This window comes from Motacilla alba, chromosome 1, assembly GCF_015832195.1.
Source record: "Motacilla alba alba isolate MOTALB_02 chromosome 1, Motacilla_alba_V1.0_pri, whole genome shotgun sequence".
Lineage (NCBI taxonomy): Eukaryota > Metazoa > Chordata > Aves > Passeriformes > Motacillidae > Motacilla > Motacilla alba.
This window is the reverse complement of record NC_052016.1, coordinates 72,765,039-72,788,555: the sequence shown is the minus strand read 5'-3', so window position 1 is coordinate 72,788,555 and position 23,517 is coordinate 72,765,039. Positions and strand designations below refer to the sequence as shown.

Here is a 23,517-nt window from a genome sequence, read left to right as displayed (position 1 = left end):
AGGATATGTTCTGGGTTTTTTATGACATAATAGCTTTACCATCTTAATAGAAAACAGACATGGCAAATAAGCATAATTTAAGCTAAAAAATACTCTTTTTGAGAATAATGTTTGAGAAATAAATGTTCTAGGAATGTAAGACCATGATTTAGGTAGTACTCTACATGTTAAAAGGGTACTACTCCCTTCAGCTGTGGCTTTGCCACTCAGGAATGTGCATCACCTGGAGTGTTTCAAGCTAGGGATCCATGAAATGAAATAGTTCACATAGAAAGGATGCAATCTGATTCCTTGGTGAACGAATGGCACAGGAATACTGGGGCAAAATCAAGAATACTCTGGCACAGAACAGTAAAAAAGACTACAGGTAATGTTGAATCATTTTGTAGGAGGGAAGTTAAAGATAGAGGAGGTAAGAGAAGGGACAGTGCTGTTCCCCTGGAAAAAAAAAAGTGGAAATCCTAAAATACTGTATTGTTCTTTTGCCTCAGTTTTCACTAAAATGTATCACCTGGAAAGATACAAAAGAGTTGTTATTGACAGCAGGAGATAGCTTGAAAGTGTAGTTTAGGGAAAGAAAGAGATTCAGAAGAAAGGGGGGAAAAAAGATAAACATTTTCAAGATGAATTAAACTATCTAAGAACATTATGGTTATCTCTGAGAACTTTGGAGACTGGATAAATCAATGAAAAAGCAGAAGAAGCAAATTCCTGTTTACCAAAAACATTTAAAATTTTCAGCTCCTTTATGCTCCTTGATTCTCTATCTATGTGATGTACTCTGTTCATTACACGAGATGTAAAACTCAAAAGTTTCTTTTTGGTGTAAGGTAAATAAGGGCCAGATTTCACAAATGGATAAAAAGAGAACTCCACAGCTAGTATAGTTTACATTTTCGAATTTGCCTCATATGAATTTGCATCTGTAATATTCATTCATTTAAACAGTCACGCAGTCCAAACTGCCTCAGAAATGGCAAAATTATGTATTATTGTAACATCACCTTGAAGAGTTAGAAACTTAAGATGATAACCACGATTTATAATGTCTTTCACTTGAAGTGGTAATACACCATTATTCTTTTTTTCTAACTCATTCAGGAGGCCAAATAGGACTTTAAAATGCCTTAAGTTTACACTTGCAATCATAAATACTTAATGACAATAGAAGAGTGATGAAGGCTGGGAAACGTGAGACAATTTTGCATACTAAAAGATTAAATCTATTGGATGCCATAGATCCTTCTGGTTTTGCTTACTCTGTCTTGCATTTCTCTTCCATCAGGTTCTTTTTCCTGATTTATTCTTATTTATCCTTATTTGTGTCCTTATCTTCTGGAGTTCATGTGGACTTACTACTTTCTCTATTCCTTTTCTCTGCATCAGATATCTTAGCAGACACCTACATTTCCTAGCTACAATTATGCTAATAAATTAAACAGCACTGGAGAAGGTTTGCAGGCACTGGAACACAATGGTCTCTATTGATCCTGGAAGTTTTAGCCAAATCCAAATAGCAATCTCTCTAACAAGTGGTGGGTATACTTTGGATGCACAACTCATCATTAATGTGGCCAACCTTGCGGAGAGGGTAAGGGCATTCAAAAGTGCTGTGGAGAATTCAGTGACAACTCACATGACTTGCGAATTCCTAGAAAATAGTCCCAAACTTATTCAGTTTATTGAAATTAAATACAATCTAGGCTTCTCAGTTAATCACTCTGTTTTCCCTTGACCTTGCCAGAGCAAAATCTTATGTTTTTTTCCCATTTGGTTTCCATAATCTCATATGATTTATCTAGATTAATAGTTTCTTATCTCCTTTCTTGCACTCTGATTCCTTATCTACCACCAGTCTAGTTCATGTCCCCTTTCCTGTTGAGTCAGTTCACTTTGCTTGTTTTGCATGGATGTGGACAAGTGGAAATTTAAGAAAATAGTCACTGTTTGCATACCCAGAAGCACAGAAGCCAACAGAAATTCCCTTTCAGAGTTTTGACCTCTAATTGGGAGCATACATCTGTCTAGACTTAGGCAGAATATCTGGAGAATCTGGCTGCCAAATTTCAATTACTGATTGCACAATGCGACTGAGGGAAGACCGCGTTTCAGTACAACTTCCTCATGAGGGGAAGAGGAGGGGCAGGCACTGATCTCTTCTCTGTGGCGGCCAGTACAGAACCCAAGGGAATGGCCCACAGCTGTCTCAGGGGACATTCAGGCTGAATATTAGAAAAAAGTTCTTCACTCAGAGGAGATTGGGCACTGGAAGAGGCTCCCCAGGGAAGTGGCTGCAGCATCAAGACTGACAAAGTTCAAGAAGCATTTGGACAATGTACTCAGGCACATGGTATGACTCTTGGGGTTGGTCTTGTGAAGGACTTAGAGCTGAACTTAGTGATCCCTGAGCATCCCTTCCAACTCAGCATAATCTGTGATTCTGTGGTTCTGTACACAAATAGATTTCTAAATAATTGGTGAGGTAGAATTACGTAGTCCAGCAGAGCATTAGATCTTGTACAGCCTTGATTAGAGCAGCTCCTGAGTGAAGGCACCTGCCAATCTAAGAGTAGTAACAGGAAGACAGAAAATTAGACAACCAAAACTACTGTTTTAAAGATAATAAAGGGTGTTGAAATTTCTGTGAAGATTCAATGTGAATAATTATGTAATTTTAAAGTTATGTGATCGATGTACCTGTAAAACAGAATTTTATTAAAGCTGAAAAAATTTACGTGTTAAAATATGTACTATAAACTCCATTTTAGGTCAGTCTTGGGATTGTTTTGGGAATGTTTTGGGATTTTTTTATATATATATTTAACTTGTATTTTTGTAAACAAATTAATAATGTAGTGACTACATATTGTTTTATCTGAAATATACACAAAGTTTTCTAATTACATATCTGCATTATAATGTAATTACAACTTGTATAATTCAAATTATGTAGATAATGTAAATTTATTAGAAAAACACTCCATCAAAGTTATACACTTCTTGTTCTACATGCTCACAAGGATAAATCAAAACAGCTTTGCCACTGTTTTTTGTAAAGGATATATTTGACCAGTAAAAAATATGTGACTTCATTAATCTATCCACACTTTGCTGCATTTTTTGTTTATTCAAATAGACAAAGTATGTTTTGTCTGTGATATAGCAGAACTGTAACTTAATAGGAAACAAAACTTCCTCTTTTGCATATCTGCTCCTTGTGAACCAACTGAGGAAATCAAAAGCCAACACTTAGCTGCAATGTCTGTGCAGAAAGTAAGTTTCATTTTTCAAGCAGCAAGATGATTGATATCAAAAAAAATCTGTGATTGAGCTCTTAGTGCCCTGGGATAGATGGATATGTAATCTTTTATATTTTAAGAATTCAGTATAAGCAGTTATATAGGTGAGTGTTTCTTCACCTTATTTTCTTAGGTAGCGCTTCTTTCTTGATCTTAGAATTTGAGTTTTCATTATTTTCATTCAACTATATATTGATATTCTGTTGTTTTTCTGCTATTGGTGACTGTGGGAGCCCTTCTTTGAAGATACAAAAGAGCTATGAAGTTACTATAGATTTCCTGTATCAGGAAATCTAATTAGCATTGGGATATCTAATTAGCATGCATTCCCGACAGTGATCAGAAGAGTAGGTTGGTGCTTTCATACTCTTGATGAAACTGGAAAAGCAAAACCCATTTAAGCAATAGAAAACTAAAAATCCTTGATTTATTTATACATCTCTGAAAAAAAAATAGAGAATATTTCATACATGGAGGAGGTTCAAGCCCTACTGTATAGCTTTTAATTAAACTTTATTTAGGAGATTCTTTAATTAAAGTACTGTCAAGTGCCTTTGTCAGTGTTATAGCTAATAACACACACAGGGCAGACAGCAGGGATGTAGCAAGTAGGAACATGCCTCTAAGCACAAGGACCCTTAGGTTCTTGCAGCACAGAAACTGTATTAATTAAATATCTCAAGGGGATTTCTTTCTTGGTTTTGGTTTGGGGATTTTTTTTTTAATTGGTGAAAGCCAATTGTCTATGTGAACAAACATTGAAGGCAACTCAGCCAATTAATAGTGTCAAGAGTCCAGGGGTTATCACAGCCACTTGATTATGCTACAACATGCTGTTTGAATGCGACTACCATCGTTTGAAGGATGACAGCGTTTGGAGTAAAAGTGAGGCCATTTCATTCCCCTTTGTCTCAGTGCTAGAGGGAAGTCCCAGACAAGCTTAGCTCAATGGATACAATGTAAGCTATTTTATTAAAAGCTTGTGCTCAGACAAATAATGCCTGGATTTTAGGTACTGGTGGCATTTTTACAGTGTTTCAGGCTACTCCTCTCTAGTACATATCAATCACATTGAGAAGTGGAGCTACCCTGATATTATAAAGATCTTTGCCTCTACCGCTGTGACATCCTGAGTTTGTTCAAGAGTTATTTGTTCTGTAGTATCGTGTTAGAGATCCCTGCGAAGGTGGACCATGTCTAAGTAGCACTTTTTGAAGGAGAATATTACCTTCTACTGTCTCACTACATTTTCTCCACCATGTATTTGAGGGTTGACTTTGCACTTGCAGAGAATAGGCCTTTAAATTTCCATTCATTTCAGATGGGAGATCATTGGTTCCAGGAACTCTGGGATGAGTGATAAAAGGACAAATTGAGGTATGTGAATTGATCTGAAAGACTTTGTACGCTGTTGTGTAATGGAGAGTACAGAAAAATGGTCATATATCCTACTAGGTGCTCATAGACCTTGAATAGACTTAACACTGGATATGGAGGATCCCCTGTGAAACTCACTTGTAGAAGCAGATACTTGTCATGATACGTGTCATACTTTTCAGGAGTCAATGAAGAGAGTATTGCAAAGAGAGTTATCTAAAGAAGCCTTCTTTATCAGCATTGCTCCATTTTAGGAAGTGGTAGTGATGGCATGATCTGTAGAGCCATAATACAGATGTCTGTCCATGGATGTTCCACACTGACTACATTTCAAAGTACATACCTTTGCTTCAATTACATTTCAGATAGACATTTTCATATATAGTGTTCCTCATAAGATTCTTATTTATCCATTTGGATTAAATTCTCAGCTGTACTGCCCATGAGTACAATGCAAAAATCTTTCAAAATTCCTCAATGTAACTGTAGGTTCAGATTGTTGTCTTCTGTCCTGTGTGAATGTCAGCCTTCTTGGATAAAAATACCTTCTTTCACAGAATACTTTTCTGATCCTAAAACAAACTGTGGGTTTTCACATAATTCACGTCTGTAGGAAAGAGCTTCAGAGACACATTTATCATAAAGAGCTGTAGAGACTGACTGCCTCCCTAATTTTTTATTTTTTTTAGCCAGTCTCTGAGGATCTTGTTTCCATCTGGAGCAGATATTTTCCATTCCCATCACTGAAACACAAAGTCCTTGGTCATTGCTGGAGCTCTATACTACACTCCAATGGATTGTTATTCTTTCTTTTACCCAGGATACTTCATTAAGGGACAGAATTGGCAATTATGTACCAGGAACCAGCTGTTGTCTCATTCTTTTGGCAAAGTATATGAGAATCACTTAGGAAAGAGCTCTGAATTGGATATCCATAAATTTTGAGCATTCAGAATTATCTAGAATGTTATGGAGAGATAGATAGTGACTGTGTTTCTTTGTACTGTGATACAATCTGCTATTCTGCAGAAGTCAATAAAAATAAATTCAGGCAGATACAGGGAAGCAATGAGTATGGAGGGGAAGAGCAGATAACTGAGTGCACTTCAGGGTGCATTTTTAAAGCTGTCCCTTGCTAGGCTCAAAGTTCTTCATCTCCAAAGAGAGATTAAAACAAGTACTGAACATTAATACAGGACATGGCTGGAAAGTGAGTGTTCCTTTGAATGGAGTATCATCCCTCTGTGTTGCCATCTGGCACATGCCAGCCTGTTGCTTAAATGGCGTCAGTGAAGTGATTAGACAGGCTGCTGTAGGATGGTCTGCCTCTTTAATGTGTTTCTTTCTGGAGCTCCTACACTGGAGATGTGTACCCATATCCACTCTCTTGAGCTCAGCTGCCTGGCTGTGTATCTCCAGTTCCAAAACAAAAGAAAAAGAATCATGAAAATTGCAATGGTAGTTTGTGAAAGAGGTTCTAACCTTTCAGGTGTTTACTCCTGCTCCTGCATTGTAAAACACCTTCACTACCTTTCTATTCTGTGCCCATATGACAGCAGCTGTGATGAAATGTAGCCTCAGAACAGGATGTGACTGGAGTACTCACATCTCCCAGCAGTAAAATCCAGCCCAAAGAAAAGTAGATTTCATTAGGCTGTAAGGTGGACTCATAAGCAAAAATCTTTTCTTGGCAATTGATGCCTCCATTTCTTTAACTTTTTGTTCTCTAAGCATGGATTTGAGCTACTCTGTGCTGTAGAACAAGCTGCCAAATCATTGCCTGAGAAGTTAAGAAGCTTATCTGGCAGAGATGAGTGCTCCTGCTTCTGAGCTAGCTTCAGGTGTGGAGAATAAAATACTGCTCCTTCAAACCTGAAAGCTGAGCTCCTTTGTCCTTGAGAGATTTTTTCCTTTTTTCCTTTTTTAATTTTTTTTCCCCACCAGAGGCCAAATCTTGACTTTGTTCAGTGTAATAGAAAGGTTGTATCCCTCCAAGACGTACTCAATATTTGGTACAAGTCTTGTGGAATGAAACTTCCTCCCCCTTCTCAAGCTGAAGTTTGCTTTTGTTTACAAACATAAATTCCTGGAGTGCCTTTTGATGTGTGCAGCATGATGAGCAGAACATACTGTCTAGAAGCAAACATAAAGAATTAAGCCCATTGACTAGAAGTAGTTAAGATAAGCTAAAGCCTTATAGATTAAATGAGCTTTTTGAAATAATTCTTGTCATCTCTAGATTATTTTGGGAATGAGTGCAAAATTTGTGTTTTTTGAAAATTAATTAGTAAGTGCTGTTTATGTATTTTTTGAGGCAACTTTCTTTTTTCTTTGTTTTAAACTGAGTTTTTATTCCTCTATTTATACACATAATTCCATATTTATATACATAATACCAAATACAATGCCTGTATAGTAGCTGAATTACTGGTGACATTGCTAACATAATAATCATCTGTGCAAGTACAAACCAGTAATATTTAGCATATAATCCCAAGAATGATGTTCACATTTTAACAATTTTTCTATAACTAATGAAAAAACATATTCTATCTTAGAGTGCTAACATAGCTTTCTTCACAGTTGATAAAAAGGCTTTATTAAGATGAGGCTCACAGCTAAAATGATTTTCTGCTTTTAGTCCTGTTATTTGTATGTACATCTTACAGGTGACTAAGTTCAAGTATATAAAATGAGCTAAGGCACATGAATGGCATAATGAGAAAATAACATTTTAATGTCTCTCTCTAAAAAGCTGATGTGTATGAGTTGGTGGACAAATTTTCTTTAATACTTGACATTTCAGTTATACAACAGAGGTGTTTTGGTTTGTAGCTTTGAGGGTTTTTTTTCAGAGCAGGAGATGAAAAGGTAACACGTTGTGGATTATTTTGGTTAATATAGTTTTCTGATCTTTAGCCAGACATTTGCGAGAAGCTTCCTGCTTAGGGGGATTTTAATTTGTTAATAGCATTTCCTTATCACTCTGCAATGGTGTAATTTTCCATGCTATTTAAATAAAGGGGACTGGCAGTACTGATGCCAGTAATCACGTGATTAGGCCAGTTTAGTCCACTTACTCAAAAGATATGACATTAGGGTGCAAATAATTGGATAATATTTTAAAAGAGTGAATCTAGTTAATTTATAAGAATTCTGATTTTACTGTGATGGTGGTTTTTTCATTTTTTACAAGCTGCATATTTATGTCTCTGGAATAATTTATGAAATTATTTCATGCATAATAGTACTTAAGGGAGCCTACAAGAGATGTGGAGTGGGAATATATACAAGAGCACATAGAGACACAACAAAGGCCTCAAACTGAATACAGTAAGTTTTGATTGAATAATACCAAGAAATTCTTTACTGTGAGGGTGGTGTGGTACTGCAGCAGATTGCCCAGAGAAACTTGAGATGCCCCACCCTGGAAGTGTTCAAGGCCAGGCTGGATGGAGGAAACCTGGTCTAGTGGGACATGTCCCTGCCCATGGCAGGAGGTTTGGAGGTAGATGATTGCCATGCGACTGAGAGGTGAGACTTCAGGGGAGGGGTACAAAAAGTAGTCCAAGCAAGAAGCCAAAGCCTGAGCAAACAGAAGTCAAAGTTGGAGTTAGTCACTGAAGTCATTTATTGAAGTCACAGTATTGTTCTCACAGTGCAGTTTTATACAGTTACACCTCCAGGCAGCCACAGCTTTTAGCAAAAAATTCCCACTAGCTGCAGATAGTCTATTGTTCACATTACTTGGCAGCCTTACAAAACTGCATAGTTTCAAAGACCTTGATAGTTACATATACAGTTCCTTTCCCAGTTCTTTTTCATATCTGTGGTCTCTTTTCCCAGGGTCTGTATCCCAGCAAAGCCAGAACAACCCATGCCATAAGATCCACTGTGCTTTCTGTTCTGTCCCCCATTTGTTCTCCCATAGATGATCTTTATGGTCCCTTCCAACTCAAACCATTCTGTGATCCTAAATAAACACAATTAGCCATAGAATGGCTTCTTCCTCAAGTACAACTGATGAATGTGCTCTGCAGCAAATAATTAATAGAAAATAAAACACAGTTTGATCAGAAGAAACCTCTGCTAAATGAACATATTTTGTCCTGTTTTCTTTTCTGAAAACACCTTCACCTTTATAATAAGTATGGAAGACAATACAATGCAGAATTTATCTTTTAAGGCATAGGTCAAACTAGATACAAAAAGATTTTCTGCTACACAGACTATACTTTTTATGGCATTCTTCATTGACTGGTGCTCGTGGATAGACATAAGAGGTGATTTTACACACTATGTCACTACCAGAAATTGACCATAACAGAGAGAACTGATCTCAGAATTGAATCCAAAGAGCGTTTCATCGCCTAAAACCTGATGGCTCTAATGATTCCAGTGGCATGTTTGGGAACAGAGTAACTGAATTCATATCAACAAATATGAATACCAGTAGTGTCTCAGTGAGTCAAATGAAGGTGCTAATTTTGTAGCTGAAATCAAGAAATAGCCATTCAGGGAGTGATTAATCTCATTCTGCAGTACATGACTGAAACAGAGCAGGTGAAAACTGCTCTAAGCCTTCCTATTTCTCTCCTTGAACTGTAAAAGGAGATCTTGGTTGATTAGGTCAGGTGGCTACCTCAAAGTACCTAAGATTTGGAATGATTAAGATAAGCAATGGCAAAAAGGTTTATTATAGCAGTGTGAGACATAGCACCTTTTTAATAAGATTTTTCAAGTCTTCAATTGAATTAGATGCTTTTTCAAGAAACCAATTTCTTAGTGTAGTAAATTAATTTACTATGCATAAGATGAATAAATATTACCTTGATACCATTCGCTGCCTTAAAAAAAAAAAAATTAGACCTCCTAAAAGTGATTAGCCTCCAGAAATAATTGCATTCGGCAACATTTCAAAACTGCAACACAACTGATCAAGACAGGGAATAGAAAGGTTAAAACGATAACTACCTGATTTCAAGGAATTAGTTTTAGCCCTTGTTTCTAATTCCTTGACACTTCCCATGATTTCCCTTGTACACACAACACTCTTAAGAATGTTGAGGAGTCTTGCTATGAATGGGTGTGTAGTTACAAAAGAGAAAAAAACCTACTGTGAACATGATGTAAAATGATATTATGAAAGCTGTTGGTCAATACATGTGGGAGGCTGTTCCTGTGATGCAAACTGGCCTTATTTAACATCATACAAAGGTGGACAAAGGTGCTGTGGTTCCCTGTAAACAGAAATAGTTTAGTCAGTATAAATAGAAGTATAGTCAATAGTGTAGAAGAGAGAATAAAAGAGGAAAAAAAAAACAAACCCAAAAACAAACAGAAGAACCCCCCCACCAAAAAAAAACAAACAAAAAAACCAAAAAACCCCAAAAACTAAAAAACCTAAACAAAATAAAACCCCACAAACCAACTCCAAGACATAATTGGCCCTGAACTCAGGAAAAAGTTTAGCAACAGAACAAGAATATCAGAAAATTCTTATATTATCTCTGCTGGAAATTTGGTAATGAGGTAATAAAATTTATGTAGTCATTATGAGAATGCATGCTAAAGACAGATATTTTAATTTCTGCATAAGCAATGCACATAAAATTTTTCACAAATACAGCTATAATTTAGAATAACAATTAAAATTCATTAAAGTTCTTTTGATTGTTTTTTCCTCATATTTTTTCATCTTAATTAATGTAATACAAAAGGAGATTTTAAGCTCTAGTTAATTTGTTTTTCTCAGACTAAAGCACTTGTGCAAGCTTTTATTGCATAAAAATGTGAGGGGGAGGTGAACTGAAGAAACAGTGATATCAGTGCCCCTTGAATATCCCATTAAACATTTTTAAATAGATGCTTGGATCTTCTAATTGCCAATATGAAGCTGTCTGAAGATTTCATATTTTATATACAGAGCCTCTTAGCAGCTTTCTTTTTTCAAACTCTGGCCATGCTAAACAGTTTATATCCCAGAGGGATTTGCATAAAAATGTCATAACACTCTTCTGAAAAAGGGAATACAGACCCTGTGAACAAATTTATGAAGGTGTCTGGATGTTTAAAAAAGAAGATAAGTAAGATTAGGAAGACATTTAGATGGATTAAAAACTTATCTGTTATTGAAGCTAAAAGAATGAAGAATAATAAACTCTTTAACTCATCCTGAGTGTGTTTTTCTAGCTTTTATCATAGATATAAGTAGTAAATTATTATTTCTGAATTTAGTTAAAAATAAGTAAAGCTATAATATATTTGTATGCCTAGATAACCCAGAAGTGGTTGTATGCTTACTTCCTCTATACAAATGTAAAGCAGAAATGTGTTCACGCTCTTCTATGAAAATGTGAAGCATCTTCTTCAAAATGTCCATGTTAGTTACATAAAGAAATAGATGATTCATAAAACAGATAATATTTTTTGTTGAATTAGACTTAGTTTAATTGTACTGTTTCCCAACTAATACTGTACCAGGACTAGTGTACCTTAAAGTGAACAGAAAATATCTCAATTTGAAAACAATCAGATTGATGTGGTTTCAGCTGATTCCTTTGGGTTCTTCTCCTAAGGGTAGCTACCTTTAGAGATAAAAAGGCCAAACCATGAGAGTGTTACCTTTTCTCATAAAGTTAGGATATTGAAAGTGGTTCTTTCTATGCTTACGTCACTTTGGAAATGCTACCTGGATCAGTTTTGTAGGGCCGGCGACTTTTTTTGAGCTCATTGTTGAAAAATAAATAGCATGTAAGGAAAGGAGACTTAGAATTCTTTTGTTTGTTTGTTTGTGGTTTTTTTGTTTGTTTCCATTTCTCAGTTCATCCAATTTTCAAAGGTGTTTTGTACTTTTTACATTTTTTTACTTCTGTTATCAGGATGGTCGGTTTTAACCTGAAAACAACTTTCTTTTGAATGCTTCCACTTTACACAGTGGAACTGTCTTCCAGAATTGTGTGTTGAGCCAGCCATTACCTGCAGGCATTCAGCAAATGTGGGAATGTCATTGATGAATATATGGGTCAGCCAAGAATCTGCTGCTGAGTGTGCCTTCTGACCACACTGCATAAAGATGGGGTGTACAGAAATGGTGAGAAAAGGTTAGATGACACAAAGAAAAACTCTTGTGACATTAATAAAAGGATAAAAATAAGGAGAGGAAACCCGCTGAAATTAGGCTGTGCGCTTGATCTGATGCTCTGACCTTTGCAAAAGGATGTATTATAACTAAATCTAGTAAAGTATAACTTCACAGTTTCCCTCTTGTATTAAAAGCTCCAGAAACAGTGAAAGGAGAAAAGATCAGATGCACAGTGTTAATGTTACTGTATTTTGGGTTTGGTATTGCAATATAACACGTCTTTTCTTTTCAATGGCATGCTGTTGTGAAATTGAGGATTTTAGAACACCTTAGCACCATGCAATGGAATAATTAAGATTTCTAGATTTTTTTTTTAATGTGACAACAAATACAAACTTGTGTGGGGAAAAGAGTAAGTTTATCTAGGTGTTAACTATAATACTTTTAAGAGAAAGATCAATATGCACTTAATCCTCTTAGTCAGGAATTATTTTTCTGAGCACAGCACAATAAAATCATATTTTTGACAGTTTGTGTTAAATTTGCACATTTTATTTTCCTATTCTTTTTTTTCTGTTCTCCAAAACATCCTTGTAATCTTTAGTTTTAAGATTTTTAAGTTATTAACGTAAGAGATTTATAAGAGTCTAATGTAAAAATAATACCATGGTTGGGGGAAGCATTATAACAAGAATTACTAATTCCAGCCTAAAGTAAATTCTTTTTAAAGTTTATTTTATTCTATTTTACCTTTTATTTATTAAAAAGTGTGTCAGTCTGCAAGGTAAAGATAATGATTTTTGAAATTACAGAATTAACTGCAATATACGTGTTAATTAATGGTTCTTTTCCTCAATATAAACTATTTTAGAGGAACTATACGTTATAAGAAGCCTGCCATTTGTTACTCAGATAGCATTAATCCTAAAGTCACATGACAAATAAGCAACAAAGTGTTTGAAGACTATTAAACTTTGTTTTGAAGATGTATTTATGGGTTTATTCATACTAGGCAGTTATTTCATTCTTTTCAGGGAAGTAAATGGCTGTGAGGTTTGCTCTGTTCCACTGAAGATAACACAAGTTTTATCATGAATTTCAATGAAAAAAATAAAAGAAAGCCAACAAAAAACCATCCACAGTCTGGTTGATATTGAGATATTCCAAGTCTTCTATTCCATTTGATACAGTACAAACTCCCTTTTTATGCCTGTAATATAGTTGAATTAATAGTAGTTGAAAAAGAAATAATTCTAATACTGTAATTTCTAGGTCACTGGGGTGTTCAGTCAGGGAGATTAATCTTTCTTTTCTTCACTTTTTCTGTAGAGTTATTTATATATTATTTATAAAAATGTGTTTTGATACGGTATGTTATGTAAATACTAAGTGAATAAGTTTGCATTTGTTATCAATACTTTTTCTTTTAGGCTGTCTGGAATTAAAAGAAGACACCATTGAAAACCTTCTAGCAGCTGCCTGCCTTCTCCAGCTCCCCCAAGTAGTAGAGGTTTGCTGCCATTTTCTAATGAAGCTTTTGCACCCATCCAACTGTTTGGGAATACGAGCATTTGCTGATGCACAAGGGTGCACAGAGCTTATGAAGGTGGCTCACAACTACACCATGGTAAGGCAGTTTTGGAATATCTAAATTTGAATCATGTGAGTCCTATATATCCTCTACAAGTAAAAATACTGTGTTAGTTTTTGGATTGAAATTTTTCTGTATTATATTCAGTATTTCTATGGAACTTCATTTCATAAGTGAAAACCATTATAGTGGTGATTCCTAAGAACTTCATGGCAATTGGCCTTCTATGATGGGTGCACTGTTTGCTGGGTCAGAACAGTATATAACTTATTTAGATGCATGATCTCTTACAGGTGATAAGAGTAAAGTGTATGTAAATCATTATCATACTCTTTAATCACTTTAATTTAGCTTTGGAAAAGCTTTGTAATTGCCATTTTTCTGCATGGGAACACTATGAAGGGAAGTTTTGTTAGGTAGTTTGTTTGGGGTTTTTTGTGAAGAATTTTAGTCATCCTTTTAGTTATCTGTGAAGTAGATTAAGGTAGGAAGTTCTAGAAATAAGGAATTTTATCTGGTAATGTTTAATATTTTTCTAGTTTCATCTGACAGAACAGGTATCGAATTAATGTCAAAATTTAATCAGCATTAATGAAGCAGAAATGTACTACTTATTCAGAAATTAAATCATATTGGTAGCCATTTGATTTTTCATAGTTTGACAAAATTTAAAACATCTGGCTCATTAAATTGAGCTTACATAAAGAGTAGATTATATATAATTTATAAGAAATAATGGTCCCTTTAGGTCTCTACTGAAATTATTATTGAAGTAATAGAGCACATTTCAATGAATCTCTTTCTCTTGTTCAGCATTTACGTCCTTATTTTATTTACTCTTTTCTGTTACTAATAACACATTACAATTCACAGATTTAACTGTGTTTTTTACCACTACAGTTCAGGTAGTTATACCCATGTTACACTTATGGAGCAAGTTCTGTAATTTCTCTGTATTACAGGTCCAAGCTAGTCAGGTAAGCCTTGGTATGTCAGTAGAGAGCAATAAGCTGTCAGAGCAGAATTCATATGATCTTCTTTTGAATGAAATTATATTAGGACCGAAGATACAGGCTTTGATAAAATGCAACCTTTTTATCAATATATTTCTTAGATTTATATATTACTTTTATATTTTCAGTTTGTTTTGTTGCATGAACATGAGAAAAATAGAGAAAAACATTGATTTCAAAAAATTTTAAAACTGTTTATGAGTCTTTAAAAGAACTTATTGAAATATTTTTAGGTGAATGAAATTATTCATTATAGTTCATTTGAAGACTTCTGACTAATACATACCTAATGTATCACAAAGTTCACAAAGATCTGTGCCATGTCTCAGATATTGGGGTATATAATTTATTATTCTTTTAATGCTGAGATCAAAAATCTCAATTATGTGTAATGGGAAAATCACCAAAAAAGTGGCAGATCATAAAGGAAGTCAGTTGTAATTAATAAGCAAGCTCTGATTTATTTTCAAGGACATTTGCAAGCATGCACAAGTCATGCTTTCTCTTTGCAAGAAAAACAGATAATCACCATGGAATAACAATATTTTTTTCTGACCCAGTGAAAACATAACCCTAAAAAGATAAGCTTCATAGTTGATATTTTCACAGGCTTTGTGTTACTTTGTTTAGGTGTGAGTCAGCTCACCTCTATTTGACTTACTGTTTTGTGTTAAGACGTGTGGAAGACCAGTTGCGAGCGGGGAAGGTGGGCCTTATTGCCTATCTTCAGTACAGCACTTTCTATCAAAGAGAATCTACATAAGGGAAAAGTGATTAGTTCTTCTACATGGATACATAACCAGAGAAAACTTACACGTTCAAGGAAGATACTCTGAGGAGTGTGATAGAGGAACACCGGAAACCTGGGAATATGAAGAAAGGGGAGGAAAGTGAGTAGCATAGGAAAAGAGCAGATGCGTAGTCTCTGGGGTGACAGAAAGCATTATTTTTTCCTTCAGACTTCAGGACAGTAGTAAGACTGTGATGAGGGCAAACACAAAGTGGGGCAAGAGGGAGTTTGTTAACAAACTCCTCCAGTCTTATGCCAAGGACTTGAGGGGAAGTGCTGGCTAAAAATTGGATGGAAAATTCAGTGTTTCCTTAAGAAATAGTTCTCTTGCTTTCCAGAGAACTTCAAGGTCCTTTCTTTAAAGCTTTTCAGGGTGCTTTTTTAAGAGTTCAAAATGGTGTATCTCAAATTCTTGCTCTGTGAATCTTATTACATAGTGTTATTGCAAAAGCTTGTTATGAATGGGCAGTGAAAGTACTCCCTTAACTCCAGAATCTTGTGCAGTTGTTTGCTTGAGATAAAAACATCAAAGCAACATATACTGGTGTAGGAATGGGGAACAAGACAAAGTTTTTCAAATAATCTTGCAAAAATAGATTTATAGGCATGGCTTTTATGATTGTGTCATAATTTTGATATATGACTCAAGTTAAATCTAATCTTTGAATAATTTTGCTTCTTAACTAATTATGTAGTTGAAATTAAATATTCATTTATTCATTTGAAAAAAAAAAGTAATAAAACAATAGCTCTCTGCCTGCATTATACCTGGCAAATGTTATACAGCTTTTCTCCACCAATTACTTTTAAGTAGAAAGTCACAATTGTCTTCACAGTAGCATTCTAATGAAAATCAATATATTTTCAAGAAATATTTTGCTTCATTGAGTCTTCATAAATGTTTTAGTCTTCTTCATTTTGCAAAGAAATCTGCTTGCCTAGTCTCAGACTTGATATAAGCTCTAAATTACACTGTTGTTACATAAGTAGCTTTGTGCTTTCACATAACATGTTACAAGGGCAAGACATTTGAGCTCATAAACTTCCTTATACTGAAGAATAAAAAGCTCCTGAAGAGCAGACCAATTAATTTAAGAATCCTGTTGACAGGAGATATATAATTTCAGACATGTTTTCTGTCACACTGAATAACTTCTATTTCCCTAACCATGAAATCTGTAGAAACAAAGAATGCAAACTTTTATTTGCATGGGGCTTGCAGGTATGTCCTATCTACTGTAAATAAAATTTGTTAACTATGAAGTTATATATACCTTTCCATGAACAGAGGTATAATATTCCTGATGTTTACTGGGATATTTAGTCTTAAGTGTCAAATATAAAATTATTAATTTGAAATGCAAAATCTAAGCAAGGAAGAGCAAATGTGCTTATAGAAGAGGGGAGAAAGTGAGGAAATGAAGGTAAGAAAAGCAGTGAAGGAAAACCAGGTAATATTTGAAAAATCCTAGAAAATACATTTGCCATATAGCAAAATATGAGATTGGTGGAAAGGAGGAAGGTAGATTTAATAAAAAAATTTGTTAACAATGAACATTGGAGATTTCTGTGTTTGTGCTCCCTGTACTTTTTAGAAATGGAACTTGGATGACAACATTTTAAATGAAAGCTTTAAAAGGAAGAAGTTAATAAGAGAAAAAAAGTAAATTGTCACGGGTTTCTTTTTTTAGGCACATCAGATTTAATGTAGTGTTTTGGGTTTTTTTATTTCTGAGGTATGAAGATGCCCTACCAGTGTTTTATGGTGTGATATTTTATTTTTTAATTATTTTTAATGGATCTGCTAATTTAAATGGCAGCACAAATATCCATGTCTCTTGATTTAAGACTTCTGTACTTCTTAATTGCAATCTGGGTTGTTACTAGCTTGTCAGTTTCTGAAAGCTTTCAATCTGCAGAACCATATGTCCGATAAGTTTAAATTCCTAGTTTATTGCCAGAGTTAAGTTAGATGATTGTAGAATGAAATGCATGTGTGATGTCTTTTTAAAAAAAATAAAAGCAGCAAAATGAAACATATTAATAAGCTGAAGCAAATGATTTCTTCAAGCAAGAATTTTTAGTGACAGTTCTTTATTCTAGTTATAAGGGGCTTCATATATAGGGAAGCTAACTGCTAAAGTCTGCAATTTATCAGCTTGTCATACTTGTCAGAAATTTCAGTCATACTGTATGGACTTATCTATCTCTTTAGAAAACATAGTTAAGTGTAATTTGAAATTGTGATGGCCACCTCATTGGGATGCAATTATTTTTAGAGCGGAAAATGTTTTCAAATATGCTCTAATTTGAACTATTGTGTGTTTATTGGTGAAGGTTTGTAATAAACCATAATAGATTATTAGACTCTGTGGCTTTAATGTACCATTATCCCTTCTTACAATGACTACTTTGGTGCATTGGTAAATATTGAAAGAGGAAAAGTATGTAATATTCTTCCTTAAAAAGATAATTGCAGTTTGGTTTTAATGTCTGAAAGATTATTTTAAAACATACTCATACTTGGTATGGTTTTGAATACAAATGCTTTCTTTCTCCCAGTAAAGGCCATGGTTCTGCTTGTGTTACAATGTCCAGGTAATGTTTAGAAATTGAGAGTGTTACCTTCCAAGATAAAGTACCAGATTCTTCATCTCATTATCATGCCATTTTACTTAAACCTGATTGCTTCAAACAGAAAATTGAAAAACATCATAGATATAGCTATTTAATCTCTCAGTGTTTCACCTCTTAGGAAACTTCACTTAAACCTCAGAGATCATTTTGCATCTTGAAACTGCAGTTTGAGAGTTGAAATGATAGAGTTTCTTCCCTATTTTTATTTCACCATATTTCAAAATGAATTGCTAAACATAAAGTTGTAAAATTTTCAAGGTACTTTGATGCCCTGAGCACAAGAATGGCCATAAGTAAAAATTCCTTGACCAGAAGAACATGAATGAATAAAATGATTGATGTGTCTGTAACCCACTCATAATGTTAGCAATATAAAGGAACCTAACATATGTTACACTTCCAAGTCTGGGAGATGCAGAATGTTTGCAAGTGCCTTTGAATGAAGTGGTAAGAGGCATTTAGCTTCTCAGAGATGCAGTTCTGTGCTTTGCACTGCAAGGGTCATTAGTCCCAGCACAACAAAACATTATTCAATCTTAATTATGAGCACGCAAGTATCTCAGTGACATGTGCTGACTCTATATGGGCTCTTTAATTTACTGAGAATTCTGATTGTACTGCAGATGGAGAAGCCGTTTCATTTAGTTGAAGTGTATGCCTTATGCAAATTTTTAGTGATCTTTTATGGCAAAGAGCTTCAGTGATCATTTTATTAGTTATGTTTATTATCTAGGTTACAAAATTTCACAACAGGTTAAAACCTGTTGGGCTGGAGTGGGGGAGGATTGATGTGTAAAACCTTTCCATTTACAACATTTTATCCTGAAACATATTGAAATATTGTAATGTAACTCTATATTCAAATTAAGAAAAATATTATTGGTATATTGATAAATGGTCATAACAGTCAATAATGAGTTGTAATTGTACATTCAGACATCAGGGGTTTATTTCAGTGTTAGTTTTAGTATAGATTTAACTAAAGTCAGATAACAAGTGAGGCAAGAAAATTCTCTAGTATTGTAATCTAAATTTAACTGTTCTTTAGAGTCATGGTAAGGAGTAGTATTCCTCAATTTAGTGTTCCCACTAAAACACTCCAAACCATGCTCTGCTCACTCCCTCCCCCTTTTCTCTCCCCCTCCCACTTCATAAGGACTAAAGAGGAGAACTGGAGGCACAAAAGATAAAGATCATAGGTTGAGATAAGAACAATTTATGGGAAGCAGCAATGAGATAGGAAAAGGAACATTAGCAGCAACAACAGTATACAAATGACAAAATGTACAAGAAGGAGGTAAATGATTCAGATGTTCACCATGGGTTTCCCCCACAACAATACTCAACTGCTTCATCTACCAGTCTAGCTGACCTGGAAGGGAGCTTTTCCCGAGTCCCAGGAAAATGGTATGAGGTGGTATAGAATAACCTCCACCTCCTATTGCTGCTGCAACAACTAACCCTGTCCTGGCTGAACCAGGTTTTTTTAACTTCAAATTGTACTTTGTTTTGACCGTTTTGACCTTTTCACCACCACATTGGTGACATAAGGATAAACAGACAATGGGATGGATGGAAAGCTGACTGGACAGAGAGGCCCAGAGACTTGTGATGTGTAGTAAAAAGTCCAGCTGGTGGTCAGCAAATAGTGAAGTTCCTCAGGGATAATTTTGGGGTCCAACACTGCACCTTCAGTAATTATTAGCTGATAGGATGGAGCTGTCTCTCAGAAAGTTTGCAGATGACATCAAACTGGCAGGAGGAGGTGACTGATGTGTTTGAGAACAAAGCTGCTATTTAGAGGGCATGCTGAAGCAATGGACTGGAGTCACAGAATCATTAAGGTTGGAAATTACCTCCAAGATGAAGTCCTGCTTTCCAATATATACCCACTAAACCCATACCCACTAAACCATGTCACAAAGTGCCACTTCTACTTATTTTTTTAATACCTTCAGGGGTAGTGATTTCACCAGCTCATAGGAGAGGCTGTTCCAATGCTTCAACACTCTTTCAGTGAAGACATTTTTCCTGATATCTTGAGCCTCTCTTCATGCAATTTGAGGCAGTTTGTCCTGTCTCTAGTTGCCTGGGGGAAAATGCCAAGCCCCACTTCAACACAAGCTCCATTCAAGTAGTAGCAGAGAGCAATAAAGTCTCTCCTGAAGCTTCTTTTCACCAGGCTAAACCACCCCAGTAACCCCAGTCACCCTAAAAGTATTTGTGTTCCAGACCCTTCACTAGGTTTTTTGCTTTATAGCCACTCATCTCCAACCCTGCAGTGTTGCAAGGGGTTGTTATGACTCAAGTGCAGCACCTGCACTTTGCCATGTTGAGCCTCACACCACTGGCCTTGGCCCATCAATCCAGCCTTTCTGATCCCTCTACAGAGCTTTTCTACCCTTCAGCAGATGACACTCCGGCCCAACATTTTGTTTCCTGCAAACTTACTCAGGATGAGCTTGATTCCTTCATCCAGATCACAAATAAAGGTATTAAAAAGGCCTGGTCCCAAAACTGAGAAGCATCATGAAGCTCAGCAAAAGGAAATGCAAAGTCCTGTGATCTAGGGACAAATAACCTCATGCACTGCTACAGGCTGAGGAGCAACTGTCTCGGAAACAGCTCTGCAGAAAACGACCGACACCAAATTGAGAGTAACCAGCAATGTACCCTTTCTGCAAGAAGGCCATCAGCATCCTGGGGTGTGTCAATGAGAGTGAGAAAGTTGAAGAAGGTGGTCCTTCCCTATTTGGCAACCATGAGACCAAATACAAAGTGTTGTGACTCCGTTTGTATTCCGCAGTACAAGAGAGACATGGATGTAATGGAGTTAGTCCAGGGGAGATCACCATGCTGATTGCATGCTGGAAGGAAGTCTGAAGCTGGGCTTGATGAACCTGGTCTACACTGGGAGACGTTACTGCTCTCTGCATCTACATGATTGAGGGGATACAGACAAGGGTCCAGACTGTTGTTGAGGGTGCAGATTAATAGTCAACAGACATAAATTAGGATATGGAAAATCCTAACTAGATATTAAGATTATTGGTTTAGAATATCAGGAGTAATTAAATACTAGGAAAGTAACAATCACTGGAATTTTTGTGATCTGTTCTTGGTGATATTCAAGACATGACTGAAAATTTTGCTAAGTAACATGACATAGTTAAGACGTGTACTGGGCAGGGACTGTGACTACATGAGATCACTTTGAAGAAAAATTATTCTGTAAGGCTATTAAATATATTTCCTGTATGATTTTAGTGGTAAATCTGAGCTATGTATGCAGGGATGACATGAAGCAAAAGTTCAGATTTTTTTTTTAATTTTACTTTTCAAGCAATGTGGAACAGATGGGTTTCCCAGAGCTAGCATTTAATTGACTTTTATTAGCAGTGAGCTATTGGTAACACGTTAGCAACAAGTTAACAGTAACACACTGATATTTTAAAACATTCTGCAATTTTCTGTTTCTTATGCTGAGAGTACTAGCTTGGAGTAAAAAGTTTAATTATATCTCTATTTAAAATGCTTCCTTGATCTACACAGAATGCTAATTTTAAAGAAAACAGGTCCCTTCACTTGACTAGGTAAATTCTGATTTTTAAAGCTGTTATTCTGACACTCTTTTTAAAAGTTGTTTTTTTATATTATCTTTCCTCTGTCTAGCATCCCTTGAACAAGAAAAATTAAGTTGAAAATACTCCAAAGACACAAGAATAATTGAAATAAATAATATTACCAGAGATACAGAAATGAAAAACATTTTGGAACTTTCAAACCAGTATGAATTATGCCTGACCGATATTTTTTGAGATTCAGAATTTTCTCCATTTTACCTCATTAAAGCCATACTAGTGACACACCAAAATGAACAATAGCAGCAGTGCAAACACAAGCAAGAGTGACAGAATCCTTGCCTCTTTAAATTGAACTGCAAAATTTGATCTTTTATTTCTCTTGATAGGATGACTTTCTTAAAATATTTCAGTAGTTTTTTTTTAAATATAAGCTATTATTGCTATTATTATGACTCCTACTCCAAATTTCTGTTTTATTTTCTTTTTTGAGAAGAAATTGTACTTTTTCGATCACCTTTCACGCTTTCAGTATTTTTAAGATTCTTGTTTGAAAGCAATAATCAGCACTTAGCGCAGTGTGCTGCTTTCATTTTAGGTTCTCCTTAGTACAGCTGTGACATAGCATGTTACAGTAGCACTCCATCAAGGCACAGTTGGAAAAGAGGAAGGTAAGAGAGTTTCAAGAACTAGCATATGGACAGCAAGATAATTAATAGAAAATAGAAAAGACAACTGCTGGTAGAAAAATACTGCAAAATCTACAGGAAAATAGTTAAGGAAATAGTCTATAGTGCTTTAATCACAATTTGATGGCTTCACAATCACCAGGAACTTCAATTTGGTTGCCTAGATGCTATATTACAAAGGTTAGTATAGCAAAATTCTGCATTATTCCTAGAGAGGGCTGCTCTGAAAAGCAGTGTTCTCAGCTAAATAACATTTTAACGTTATACACATGTATCAACTGTTCTTATAGCTTTAAGTTGTTTTTCAAGTTTATTCTAGTTCCAGAAAACTGAATATTCAGCAGCAATGTTAGTATCCCATTGAACTGTCTATGCTTTAGGCATATATTTGCATACTAAGGGTACTCTGATAGGTCTCTTCTTCTTTATATGGTAATTGTCTGTAAGGTCAGCGGATCTACATCTCAATCTCTCAAGTGAAGAATATATAAATTTATAAATCCTGCTTTATCTGACTGAACTGTAGGCAGCAATAAACTACTGCTCTTAGAGGTATCTCAGGGCAAGCAGACTTAAACCTAACAAGCATTGGTGAGTGCCTAAAATCAGCATGAATCTGTTTCCATATATACAGAACTGCAAACGTCAAACTAAAAAAGCACTCCAAAGACAGTGAATCTTGGAGGATTTTCTTGCCATTCATGGAAAGAAATGAAGATGAGAAACAAGGTAGCTGAATTTTGTAGCTGTAAATTCAAACCTTTGCAGTGTAAAACCAAATACCTGGCATTTTTGCATATCTTTGGTAAAGTTAAAGGATGTGTCCCAGTACTAGGGATAAGCATTCTTTCTTTGTTTTCATGAAAGCATTCAAGGGTGGGTAAATAAAAGCCCTATGTGAGTTCTCAGACTGTGTGTGTAGAAAATTAATTGATGTCTAAATTCTCTGAAAATATAGTATGTAACGAATTTCCAGTTCAGGGGTACCAGGAAAGCATGACATGAGCTTTAAGTGCATTTTCTCTCTGCTATTCCCAACCCTTTGACATTGAGAAGTGGTCCTTTGGGGTAGAAAGAAGACTCACTATTGCTTTCCGTGGGCATCTCAGACAACTAAGAATATAGCCTAACTGTAATAAGTAGCTTGTGGGAGGTGAAAAAGAGCTAACATTGGACAAGGTGATTGAACTGATACTAGTATGGGGAACTCTGGTAGGAAAAACAGAAGGAAAGATACAGGAATGAGACATGATAGAAAAGAGAATCTTAGTCTTTGGACTATGGTTGAAATAAACAGAACAGTATATGACCTGTAGAAATTTTACTCTGTGGAAACTCCATTATCAAGATTCTTTTCCCTGTTCATTGCTCTGCTTTCTGAAATCATCCATAGCTTATATTGTTAAAATGGCTTGAAAATATTCAGTCTGATCTTATCTGACAATAACGTGTTCAG

At 35.4% G+C, this 23,517-nt stretch overlaps 1 protein-coding gene across 2 annotated transcripts in view; it reads left to right on the top strand.

Annotated features, from left to right (window-relative positions):
* The window catches only part of KLHL1 (kelch like family member 1), a 183,339-nt gene that overhangs the window by 68,501 nt on the left and 91,321 nt on the right, over positions 1-23,517 (top strand). For both annotated transcript variants that reach the window (XM_038131621.1, XM_038131612.1), the window contains exon 4: positions 13,191-13,387. In XM_038131621.1, coding sequence (XP_037987549.1) covers positions 13,191-13,387 — 197 coding nt within the window. The remainder of the gene's footprint in view (positions 1-13,190; positions 13,388-23,517) is intronic.